A 13,686-nucleotide genomic window follows, 5' to 3' on the forward strand; every position below is an offset into this window, starting at 1 on the left:
AATCTCTTGATTCGAGGAGAACTCGGTGGTTGTGACTCTATAACCTGCATTTTAGCATCTTTTCAACTTTCCATTTAATGTTTTCCCGAAGGCTGTAATTCTATTTAATCTGTCCCCTGTTACATATACAACAATCCTTGCTAGATTCCTGAATTTGTTTGACACATGTAACAGCAATCATGTACAGCTTGTAACAGATAACTCAGGGTTCAATGTCTCGCTCAAGGACACGCTAACCCTCTAATTCCTGGACAACTCACTCTACCTACTGAGCCACAGCGGCCCCCCTTGTAAGACTATCCGGTTGCGTTCAGAGGCATTTGGGTCTGGGCCCGTTGACATGCCCCTTGGCAATCGAAGATGATCAGAGCGGTTTCAGACTAATTCTTGCACACTAGCCCCCTCCATAGTGCCTCTAGGGCTCAAATACACAGCATACCTTGAAATACACAGCTACATTTTGCAGTCATTTAAGAACGCAGGTATCGTGGCACGGCTTCTCGCGGCATTTGACGTGGCGGTACAGTATGTCCATTACTGTCAGAAGAAATGGGGTTACGTTCTTTATGATAAATAGGTCTCCTTACGCTTCAGGGCACAATGGAGGTTTTAATGAGTGACGGTTTAAACAGTAACATATGTTAACTACTTTGACAATGAGATGAAATGCGCCAGGATCTGTCAGATTTAACTCAGCAGGTAGTACAGTTGTCCACGGCAGACGTTTTGCTTTGTCGCAGCAGGAAACCACAAAGTGTAATCAAGTGTAACTGAGCCGTTGCAATTAAATGTGGATCTTCTGTGATCACCTGCTACAGCAAGACACAATTTCTGCTGTGAACATGAGCTATTGATTGATTAACCAGACTGTATATTCATTTTGCAGTAATGAATGAAAGGATAGATAGATAGATAGATAGATAGATAGATAGATCATCAGTTGTTGTTATCAGATGTGGTGCTGCAGCTCTTACCAACTAGTCCTGATTCAAACCCTGGAGGCTGTTATGTTCTTTAAGACTTAATTTATCCATAGATTTATCTCAAACCTACACAGCCAAAATTGATCTCCTGTAACATATTCTCAGGTTTAATGCTGTACTTTACGTATACACATGTATGAGAAATATACACTGATCAGCCATAACCAGAGAAGTAAATAACATTGACCATCTTGTGACAATTCAATGTTCTGCTGGTAAACTTTTGGACCGGGCATTCATGTGGATGTTACTTAGACATGTACCACCCACTCAGACCAGACCAGGCACCTCCACCCCATAGCAATGACACTCCTTGAGGGCAGCAGCCATCCCCAGGAGGATGTAGCCTGACACAAACGCACACACAAAAACACTTTAGGAACAACTCAAAAAAAAAAACATGAAAAACAGCACAAGTTGTTGACCTGGCCTCCAAATTCACTAGATCCCAAACTGATCAAGTATCTGTGGGATGATCCCTTCAACCCACAGGACCCAAAGGCCCCCCCACTAACAACATTCTGTCGCCAGACACCACAGGACACCCTCACAAGGTCCATGTCCATTCTCTGATGAGTCAGAACTATTTTGAAGGCACAACAGAGACCTACACAATATTAGGAAGGCGGTCTTAATGTTATGCCTGATGGGTGTATACTGTACAGATTTGTGTGCAGTCGACACCACCTGCAGCTGCAACTGTGCTTTTATATAAAGACAGAACTTTTAAGCCTGACTTTCCTCTGACCAAGGTGATCTGTCATCACAAGCTCGCAGAGAGGAAAGAGAAAAATACAGGGAGATAGAGACAAAGGACAGCCCTGCAGTGGTAATTGGGTTGCTGTTTTTCTGTCAGTTTCTAAAGTCATTAGGAACATCTCTCTCTTTTTCCTACTATCACTCATTCCCTCTCTTCTCTTCCCCCCTCCGTCTCCCCTTCCTCCGCTCTTTCTTTCAATTCCCTCCTCTCCTCCGTCTCTTTTGCTCTGTGCCAAAAACATATTCATCATACTCCTCTGCTGCCCTCACAGCGTTGTGCCACGGCATACTAATGACAGTGCGCATCTGTGTGTGCGACTGTGTGCTAGCGTGTCTGTGTGTGTGTGTGTGTGTGTGAGATACTGTCAGCATGTGTTTATATTTATGTGTTTGCTGGCGTAAATGCTTGTGAGTATAAGTCTGCACGGATACGCTGCATGCGCTTGTGTGTTTGTGCGTCTCTGTATGGGTGCCTGCGTGTTAGACATGCATGTATGTGTGTGTTTGATTATGAATGGGTGTGTGTTGTGTTTTACTTCAGGCTATAAAAGCTTGATAATACACCGTGCACTCATTTGCTATAAGCCTGTTAACAGCATGCACAGAAAAATGCCACTGGATTCATCTCAGCCTCTCTCTCTCTCTCTCTCCCTCTCTCTCCAGCTCTTTCTCTCTTTGTCTCGGTCTCCTGCTCAGTATTCTTGTTTTCCTTCCGTCCTTCTTTATCTCTGCCTCCTGTCTTGTTCATCTCTTTCTCTCCACCTTTCTGTCCCGCTAACTCATTCTCGTCTTTTCTTTCTCACTTCCCTCTTTGTTTATTTGAATCACTCTCCACGTCTGTCTTGAGCGGAGATTGACGACGAGATAAAAATACGCACAAACAGCGAACGGGTGGTGGAGATTTAAAAGAATAGTTCAACATTTTGGGAGACGCACTTGTTCCCCACATGAGAAACAGAAAATACTATTTTCCCGGAGCCAAAGCTGCTTCCTTGTTTAGCTCCTTCCTGGCATATGTGGATGCGTTTTTCTATTTTTATATCAAAATCTAAAATTTCTCTTGCTCTTAAACGTATTCATTTTATTGCCTAACCCTCAAAACACGAGGATGTTTAAATAAATACGCTCAAATAAATGAGATTTGGGCGTAATTATCAGGAGGCACATGCACACACATACATTTTAGCAGGTGCTCCTTAACAATAAGCTGCACAAACAAAACAAACGAAAGGGGTTAAAACAAAATCGGAAACACCTCGTTCATACTATCTTAGCACTCAGGAGGGAGCCCGTGGGCTGCACCAAGGATCATGCTGTAGGAGCAAGTGTGCGAAAACTTATATCTTAAAATATCAAAATATGCCTCTATTTCTGACATATTTACATATTAAATAACATTTGTAGTGATCAATCAGCGGAGACCAAACCCTGAGCTCATCAAATATCGGGCACCCGAGGTGGGCCACGGGTGTGAGGTGGATGTACTTCCCAAAATGCTGTCATGGTTCTGCTGCAAATGACACGTTTTAAGTAAAAAAGATCTAAAAGCTCACGGTACACTGCCTGCTCAGCGGCTGTTGGCACATAAACAAAGTTAGTAGTTGAACTATTGAGGCATGCCCTCAATGTCACGCTGACAACATGCTCTCAACTAATCAGTCAGATGCCCTGACAGGTTGTAAACAAGGCGACGGGTTAGCCAAAGGTGTTAGCACTTCATATGAAGGTAATCCTGAACACCTAAAATGTCAGTCACAGGCTGGACAATTTTTACAGATATGGAAGGGCGAGGTTGAACCAGGAAGTCAGTCTGCAACTTGTCCTGGAAGTTAGGGCATCTGGTGCACTAGGGTAAAAAAGAGCATCTAGGTATAGAGGTGTGAATGGCTCAGCAAATATAGCAATGCCCATGTGGTAAGGTCAGGAGGAATATGGAGCCCAACATCATCGGAAAAATAACAGCAGTAGATTGAGTAAGAGTTGATGTTTAAGTAGGAAACTGCCAGTGTCCAAGTAAAATAAGGGTACATCAAAAACCTTTGTCTTGCAACACACGCTAACCTAACGCTGTCAGGAGGTCTTTTAACACAAACCATAATCTCATTCTAAAGTTAACCAAGCAGTTATGGTGTCCAAACTTAAAGGGATGATGATAACAGGTAACTCCGGACTCAATGGGGAATAGCACTAGCATACGATAACAAAATATTGGTGAAATGAACGAGTTTCGCGGCAGATAATGTGTTATTTAGAGGCTGTGTTTCGGTGCCCCAGTCACTCCCACTATATGGATATACGCAGATCTAAATATCTCCCGAAGGACTATGAATTACACAAAAGTTATATGGGTGAGTAAACAACCGTATTTTATTCCAGAAATAAGGTCCAGGTTGTAAAAAACAGTAGTTCCCCTTTAACCAAACAGTGCCTGGAAAAGCGATATCATAAAAAACTGAATGACAACTCATCAGTGTGAAAAGACACGGCCTATGTCGAAAGCTGTGTGTTTGATTTATGCCACGATTGCACCCTCCACCTCTGAATGACGACGTTGTTGCTCTGTACACTACCTTGCTAGCATGTAATTTTGCTAAAGCTAGTACATGTTGTTTCTGGTAACAATCACATATGTCGTTTTAGGGAGTCATGTACTCAACGATGTACTCAAATTTCTATTTCTCTATGGAGCGTTGTTTCAACTGATACAGAGAAAACCATAGTCCTGCAATCAATCAGAGCCATTTTGTTGTAATCAAATTCAACTCCATCAAGCTCAGATGACGTGTATGACTATGATACTCTCCCGTCCATCACCACATAAAGCCTGACCAAACAATTTGATTTCCAGCTGATATCTGCCAGAGCATAATCAGTTTCCAACAGAGTGACTCCAGACCATTTGTTATAAGATGAATAAGCTGTGGGAGCTAGCGACCACTGGTCAGATGTGGTTTTACGTTAACAGGTGGTGCTAGCCTACAAGTCTACAAAAATACTGTAATATTTTTAGGAAGAAAAACAGAAGGATATCACTGTAAAAATAGCGCTTAACGCAGGACACAGGAGTTTCCATTTGTAAACGGACGTCTTTAAACGGAAGGTTGTGTTACGACGGGAAACAGAGTAAAACGAAAAATTAAAGACTAAAAAGTAAAATACAGGCAGACAAAGAAGAAAAAATGAATTGCACGTAATCTGCCTGTTCATCGTAACATTAAGAGTAATCATAAAGAGGCCCTGTGATTAATGAAGCCACTTGCAACCATTTTGTATGCACTCTAACTATATGTAATTAACAGATCTACTTTGAGCATGATTATAATAACTAACACCACCATAAATGACCTGCCATCATTTATAATTATAGTATCTACCATCACGGTAATTATACAATCAGAAGGCCAGTTAAAAGGAGATGAGAGGAATCCGTATCTTTTCATTAACAGAAAATATCTCACGGACTCTTTGATGAGCACTGATATCCGTCTGCACAGCGGGGAGGGGACAGCGGCACGACCCCCACTGACTACTTTGAACTCATCTCTGGCATCATTAGTGGATGATGACAGTGATTAGAGGAGAAAGGGCCACCATGCCAATTTTCATACTGGAAAACAAGACAAGGGGAGCAGGACAACTGAACAGCTCACATCCAAAGTGCCCCAGAGTGACAAACCAGACCTCTTTAGTCAGTGGACACTGAATAAACATGCTCATACTCCCTCCCTTTGAATAAAAAGCAACAGGATGCATCATTGCTCCAAGGTTTGTAAACAGCAGACCATGACGGAGCAGGTCTGGCATTTCAGAGTTTGATATTTTGACCTTCAACCACCAACCAGCCTGGATTGCACCACCAGAATACGTGCTGGCTTATTTAATTCTAACCACTTAATAAACTGATCACTTTAAAAAGCTGTGAACTGATAAATTAAATTCACATTCAAGTGATGCATCGCAAATCTTAAGATCATTATGTTTCCTCTTTAAATAATTAGTCAATAATTAAATATAAAAGCATTTAAAGGCTTCTCAATTTCTTTTTTATGTGACTGCCCATCACATTCCATCTCACTAATCTCACATCAATGTCTGGCTTTAATATTTACAACTTTCATTTCATTATCCCCTTTTAAATGATAAAAACAATGTTTCCACAAAGGCTATTAGTAGCAGACCTGGAGCTTTTGATCGTGTTGGATCCATATAAAAATGGACAATGAAACTGCTCCTCCAAAGTGAAGCCAAAGCAAGTAGAGCTCCCCCTGGTGGCTGGCTGCAGTACGGGTCATAAGCTCCACCCCCTCCATGTTAGTGGATGGGACTTACTAAAACTAAAACTCTAAAATACATGTCAAATAATTTTTTTCTAGGATGGTTTATGTCATTTTAGGTAGCTAATATAATGTTGACGCATACTCAAGTGTCCATTTTTCTGATAAGGGGTTGAGGTAGAGCAGAGCGTAGTATTAATTAAACGAAAACGCAAGTGAGTCTGGAGGAAGTGTGGTCAGGTCATCGATATCACAGCTCCACTCTCGGACCGTACTGATCAGACTCTGGCTCCAAAGTCGCAGGAGGCTGCCACCCGTATCCCCGGGAAACTAGCGTCAGTTTGAGCAATGCAAGGAAGCGAGGATGCATTGTGCATATTTATATAAAGTCTATGGTTGGATCACTTCTGATAAAGACATCCTTAAAAGAACAATCTGACAATTCCTTCTGCTGCAGAAGACCATGTCCTGTGATCGAAAGCTCCTAGAAAGCTGCCAGATGGAGCAGCTGTTTCCAAAGTTGAACTTTAAAGCTCATCTATATATTTTATAACTTGTTTACTTTTTAATGCAACATATTACTTAAGTTTCAGTCAATTAATTTTTAGAAGCTTTTTTCTTAGTAAGCTAATGGATTAATGGATTAAAATTAAGTGCTGTGAAGATTATAATTACTTTGGTGGCATACACAATCCATCATCCCTCCATGTCTGAAGTCAGACCAGTGATGCATCACCTGAGGTATCATGTTTGACAAACAACAGTTTGCCAACTTGTCCCCTAAAGTATTATATGCATTATAAGAAAAAACTTATACTAGACACCGGTCGACAGGTATGACAACCACAGTCAATGGCTCTAAAAACACTATACAGCTTAGTCCTTTCTAAATGGACACTGTAATGTAGTTCCTCTGTAAAACAAATGAATAAAAAAAAGGCCCATTTATGGGAAAGCATCACTTCATTGTTACAAACCCGGGCTCATCCTGACAAGATAGTTCCTGGAAGTGATGTGTATTTGAAAGCCAGCTCTTCTCTTCCCCGCAGTATTTATACAATAAAACTTGAGCGTTTACATCCTAAACTTTTTACGACTTTAGAATAAACATTTAACTGGAAGGCAGTTTGAAAGCACTTTTTTATTTGGCCTTTGATATACCCAGTATGTACTGTAAGTTACTGTAATGATTTGTTAAGTTCTCATTTGATTTGACATGACAACGCTTTAGCTGCAAATGGTCTTCCTCTGCACAACCCTGCACCGAGATTGACCATTTGTGGTTCAAACATTAACATTCTTAAGTGAATCATGCACATGAACTATCAGTCAAAATCAATAGCTCTGGTTTCCCTGGTGCCCTCAGAGTTAAGGCCCTGACTACCAACTGCAATCTTTGCAAATAGGGAACTTACTTTGCATGTTTCCACTCGCCTGGAAACTATCCCACCAAATTTTGGGAAAGTTTGGAGGGCTGGTCTGGAGTCAGAACTAATTATGTGGTCAAGATCCACCATGCCAAACAAATTGGCATGGTATGTGGCGAGAGACAGAGCTCTGACACAGTCATATATGTCATCTGAGCAATGCAGAGTTGAATTTATTTACAACAAAATGGTTCTGATTGGTTGCAGGACTATCCAGTTGCATGCAGAGGTGTTTTTTCAAAGCTATTGTTGGTTTCGTTGTCGTCGGTTTCACCAAAAATCTCTCACATTTCACTGATTCAAAATTCTAATGAAAACAAGGATTTTTCCACTTTTAAAAACAACCACATGTTGCAAATGCGTCCACATTTTAAAATACTGCAATAGGAGACATTATGTGACAAATGGAAGTAGGCAGTAGTAAGCATTAGTCATGATTTCAGAAACACGGAAAGCCTAATTTCTGCACAGATGAATGAATCAGTAAATGTCACCTTTGCACAGTTGGATTAAATGTACGTTGGTAGATGAGTCAGCGAAGGACAGATGGAGGAGAAGTCAGAGTGACGGATAACATGTAATAACTGAATGAATAGATGGACTGCAGAGGGAGCTCACCTGTTGTTCGGCCTCTTCCTCGTCGCTGCTGATCTTCAGGTCATCCTCCAACATTCTGCACAGAGACAAAGGGACATGTGTTATTGCAGCCGTGACCCCCCTGCTTGTTTGCATTTGCCCGGATGTGGCAAGTCGTGATCTCCAACTCCCTTTGAAGAACTTTTTCTGGGGTGAACGGATTAATTACACGGCGAAGAGCAGCGGCGCTGGTGGCTCATGTTTGGGAATGAGGAAGCGGACATTCGCTGCTGAAAACTTACCAGATGTTCAGCTTTTAGAGCTTGGAAAGAAAAGCCAGATTGTTTTTTCACCTGGAAACTTTCTGTCTGACAACCGCTGTCCTGCAGCCAAGAATTCCTTGGAAACAAAGAGGACGTGCTCGGCGGAGATCGGCCCTCCATTAGGATTGTACACCGATGATTTAAGAGGCTTCTAATTGGAAAAAGAACCAGTCGTTGCCACGTTTATTCTGTCAGTCGCGTTTGTTTTATTCTCCTTGTTTTGCTCTCTTTGATACTACAGAGGTGATGTATGCATGCTGTGAAAAAGATATACAAGGCATAGTCAATAACATGACCTCCCTCGTAGCATCACCTGCTCCTTACCACCAAAATTATTCAGTATTTATGTGCTGTGCATTGGCAGGTTCCCATGTTTTATTGCTTTATATAAACCCTCCACACAAACTACTGTTATTTTAAGCTGGCACTGCTATTGTTATGACAGGAGAATCCCCTTAAGGGATTTTTACAGCCTCACAAACCACTCCTGTCAGTGCTCGCACCGCTGAAAAAACACTCCCCAATGTTGTGGTGTTTTCAGACGGGCGCCGAATGAGTCGTGAATAACCGGAGCACAATAAGAAAAAAGCTTTGCAGATAAGGGGCACGGTGGCATCACGCGCCGATGATAGATATGTTTGAACGAATGAATAATGGATTCATATTTTATTTCATAAGAAGGGACAGATGGAGAGAGGGAGATAGTGAGTGAGATGGAGATGATAATGACGGGGAAGTGAAGGGGAGCGAGTGGCAGGAGGGATGGAGGGAGGGAGAGAGAGAGAGATGAGCATGGTGGGGAAATGAATAAAATGCACAAGAGAGAATGAGCATCTTTGAGGACAGACGCACTCAGATACAAATGAGTTATGGACTAAAGCATCCATGACATGCAGAGCTTAGAAGGTACAGCATCACATTTAAACTATGTGCAGATGCTCTTAATTCCTTTGATAAAACAAACAAACAAACAAAAAAGAGTCTCATTATTGCAGAGACTAAAGCGGTCTCTGAGGATGTTAATATTTTCTGAAGCCAAAATCAAAACCACGCTCTGTTAATGACTACACTACCCCCTCCTTTGTTTTTGTTTTTAACTCCATTTTGGTGCTAAAGGATCACAACTGTTACGAATGTTTTGCAAGATCTCCTTGGACTTCGTTTTATGAGTTTCTGAATTTGGCACCACTGCTAATGCCCACTAACGCCCAGGTCAAAAATAAAAACTAAAAAAGTGGTATCTAGAACTGTTATCTTTGGTTTTCTAGGCAACAATTTGATTTCGTTTTGATTTTTTTTTTTTTTTTTTAGCAAAACCAGCCTCATACACTCGAGAGCACCAACAGCCAGCCAGACGAAGTTAGAGCCCAGCTGGTGATTATATTGGCGCATTTAGCAGGTAGAGAGACGGATATTTCCCCCGGGACTCGGTGGAGACCAAAGCGTCGGCAAGAAGACGTGTGAACATTCGTAAACATTGTGAATTGGGAGCAGCCTTGCTATCCTGTTTGCCATTTCAACTTTATAAGTTTTGTTTGAGTGCTGAGTTTATATCTTCTTGCACAGCTTCAAGTGAAAAACAAACATTAATTTGGGTTCAGAATCAAAGCAAAGGAACTCATGAGGGGCTGCACTGATTTTTTTTCAATTATCCAATGTATCGACTATTTTAAATAGCTGATTAATCATTGGGTTAACTACTAAAATATAACAGTACCTAAAAGATACACAAGTCACTGCAGCCTTACTTGAGTCACAAACTTCTTCTTCTCTTCCCATTAATCACTTGTTTCTTGGTACAGAGTATTTAGTATTTAACAGCAACATTTAAACCAACAAGGGAATCTAATCCAGCATTAAGTTAGAAGCCTTTGCGCTAATAAAAGCAAAAAAAAAAAAAGAAAACAAGGAGTCGTCTGTGTTTCCGAGGCAGCAACACTCAAAAGCTGGCTGCACTAGAGGAGAGTTTTACTCACTTCTTCCGCTCTGTTGCTTACACGCAGCAGTCCTAACATCATGCGATTGGATCACAGCGTAATGAAACTCCTGAAGCAGCAAGGTACGATATGCTCATCGCTCCAACAAAAGGAAAATGTTAAGCCACATAATAATTCTCTCCTTCCCATTGTGGCATTAAGGTTCATTGCCTGTTTGAGAGGGATTACTGTTGGATGAGTTTTCTGAATGCCGGACACAGTAAGCATTCAGCAAAGAATACAGCAATTAGCCTAAACAGCTCAATTACTCTTGAATAGGATAAGGTAGTCCTATTCATTATCTAGTACGTTTTATGCTTTGTGAACAGAGTGGCCTAATGGCTGCAGTAAACTAGGCATTGTTTTCATCAATAATAAGTATTTCACCCTAATATAAAAAAAGCAGTATTTATATTAAGAAGAATACAAATGGAAAAATATATATACTCCTCAGGGCATACATTAGTAATCAACAGAAATAGGCTTATCAGCTTTGGAGGAAAAACAGTATATGAGCCACAAAGGACACTACAGACATCAAACATCATCCTAATAGAGATATAATTGCCTGTTCAAAGACAAACTGAGGAAGTGGAAGGAAATGAAACTTAACATGCCGACCTGGAACTTTAATCAAACCACCCGGCTGATTTATTGCAAAGGCTGACTTGACTTGCAGGATTTTTGCATCATTTTTGGGTCTTTTTTTTTTTTTTTCATTTTCAAATGTCTTTTTGACACCATGCCCACACCAGGCTTTTTAATAAAATCTATAAATAATGCATTGCACTTAGCACATGGAAACTCATTAGATGCCGTGACACGGGAGTAGTCATATCGTGCTAATTTATTTATTTATTTATTTAAAATAATAATATGATAGAGCAAAAAAATTCTCTTCCATCGATAATGAAAGAAATTAAACAACAGGAGGTAAAACAATGTATGAAAGCAACTGCTAAAAGGCGATTTACAGATAAATGCACGCTTCCATGTGGGGTTTAATTTCAATCATTTCAAACCTTGAGCACACTTGTGTTATGTGGATGAGTAACTGTTTGCTAAGTTGTGTTTAGGCAGTTTTTGAACACCTACTGGGCTGGGAACCATCATCTGAACGCTTATTGAAATTACAGTGCTATAAAAGGGGTTTCATATGGTTCTAATAACTAGTATATCCAAGAAGCGTTTAAAAAAGGCAACTGGACTTGAAACAAGTCAAGCAAGTTTCTGATGGGCTATACCCACAGATGTTCCTTTTAAAACCTGAACTTCCCACCAGTCCCTTAGGAGTGAAGAACCTACTCGGATAAAACGTCTTCTAAGAAAAAAAAAAAAACTCAACAAGTCCAGTTGCCTTTCTTAAACGCTTTTTGGATATACCATGACATGGATGACTGAGAACCTTCACAGACTTATAATAGCTAGATTTGTGATACAGTGCTAAATGTATGAGGTTAAAGCTACACAATATTCATTAGCTACAAAGAACTCAAATAAAGACACAACCTTGTTCTTGTATTGCAAAGGTCTAGATCTAGACCTAGTATCAACACTGCATATCAAATATTTTTTTAAGATGAAAACAAAGCAACAACCTCCAAAAAAAAAGGAGGACTGGAAGTTGACAAACTGCAATTCCTGGAGGGCCACTTTAGTCTGGCTGCAGACACTTGTCAATCCTGTCAGATCTCTATGTTAAAATGAATAACTTTACATTTGCAGAAATCAAATGTTTAAAGTCATAAAAACGTGGCTGCCTGGAGTCACAGGTTGCTAACTGTCGGCCTAGGCTTCACCCACCAGACTCAGCTGCGCTCATGCACCACCTCTTAGCCCATCTCAGAACCTCACTAGGTAGAATCAGGCACTGGCAAGATGGCACTGCCCAGAGCCACGCAGAATCCTACAGCTAAAGCTTGTCACATACTCTGCAAGAAGCAAGAACTTTGTTCTTGTTCTTGAGGTGAGCAAGAACAAGTATAAAGGTCGTTTTGGCCAGGTCATTTATATTTTACAAGAAACTCAAGTGCCGACCTCGGGGGAAGCCCTCATAAGGCCCTGAAACTGCAGCATATGTCACATGCGCTAAGCATAGTGGGAGATGTGGGAAACGTCTTATTATTTTCAGATGTTGGCCAGTCGTCATAACGACCGTGTCCGTCGGATCACGTCGTTCATTCAGAATGCACCCACACATGGTATGCCGATCTCTACCCAGGAGAGATTAGCGGTCACACTACGAATATTAGCATCTGGGAGCTTAAAACTAGTGGTTGCTAGCATTTTCACGTTTATTCGTTAACCACGCCCACTTTCAATTTCTGACCAATCACAAAATAGTCGTTGGACAACGCACGAGAAAAAAGTTCTGCCCGGTTGATGCATCCAGAACAAACTGCGACAACTCCCAAACGAGGGCTGCGAGAAAAGAAGAACGTCATTTTGTTCTTGCAGCCCTAGGAGCGAGAACAATTTTCTCGTTTGACGCAGAGCATGTACCAGCAGTTACAGTAAATCATGGAGGGTTTTGTCCATCTTTATGTACAGTTAAATGATGAGGACTACCCGGTATGTTTGGCAAACATGTTGCCATCTTTAATATGAGTTTAGTCTGAGGTTGCTGAGATGTTATGTCCACAAATCCAAATCATAGAAACAACAGTGCAGAGTAATGTACTAATGCTAATGCTAATGTTAGCCTATCATCTATAGTAGTTCTGATAGTGTCATCCAAGAGCAGATCCCACGCAGTGTAATATGAATTCGTTTTTGTCTTTGTTTAAAGTAACAGCTTAAAATGCAGTTACATTAGCTATTGATGTGCTTCCTACTTTTTAATAATGCTGGTTTGTGTTACTCTTGCTGTTTCATCAGTCACACTAACATCTTCAGCTGACATTATAGCAGAAAAATACTCTGTTTAATCCTTCCTTTTCATTTTGCTTTCGTGTTTTTGGATCTTGCAACAGCCAAGCAGCTTCGGGTTCAAGGTGTTGAACATTTCTAAAACACAATCATTAAGCCGGTGGTCAGGCACTGGATGAGTCAGGGTCATGATGTGTATTTACAAGCCAAGATTTCTGCCCTTCCAGCCTCTTCCCGCCGTGAATCCTGCTGCACAGCTCTGTGAGTGATGTGGAGTGGGCTGCAGCCAGAGATGTTGCAATATGCTCCTGGCTCACGTTAAATTAATGTAGCTGCACTTTCTCGCTCTGATCCACACAATCTTTTTTTTTTTCTTTTTCCTCCTACCACCAGTGAATTTCATCCAAGAGTCAAGTTTAATTTTACCTTGAGGCAAACGCAGCGGCAGCAGCAGGTCAGAAAATTCACAGTTTATGTGTGTGTCTGTAAGCATTCGTGTG

At 41.0% G+C, this 13,686-nt stretch overlaps 1 protein-coding gene across 1 annotated transcript in view; it reads right to left on the reverse strand.

Moving 5' to 3' along the window:
• Positions 1-13,686, reverse strand: part of aff2 (AF4/FMR2 family, member 2) — a gene marked incomplete at its 5' end in the record, with an annotated part of 162,671 nt that overhangs the window by 48,412 nt on the left and 100,573 nt on the right. The window contains one exon of the mRNA XM_084549763.1: positions 8,062-8,116. Within this exon, the coding sequence (XP_084405889.1) occupies positions 8,062-8,116 (55 nt within the window). The remainder of the gene's footprint in view (positions 1-8,061; positions 8,117-13,686) is intronic.

This window comes from Chelon labrosus (genome assembly GCF_963514085.1).
Source record: "Chelon labrosus genome assembly, chromosome: 8".
In the NCBI taxonomy this organism is placed as follows: Eukaryota; Metazoa; Chordata; class Actinopteri; order Mugiliformes; family Mugilidae; genus Chelon; species Chelon labrosus.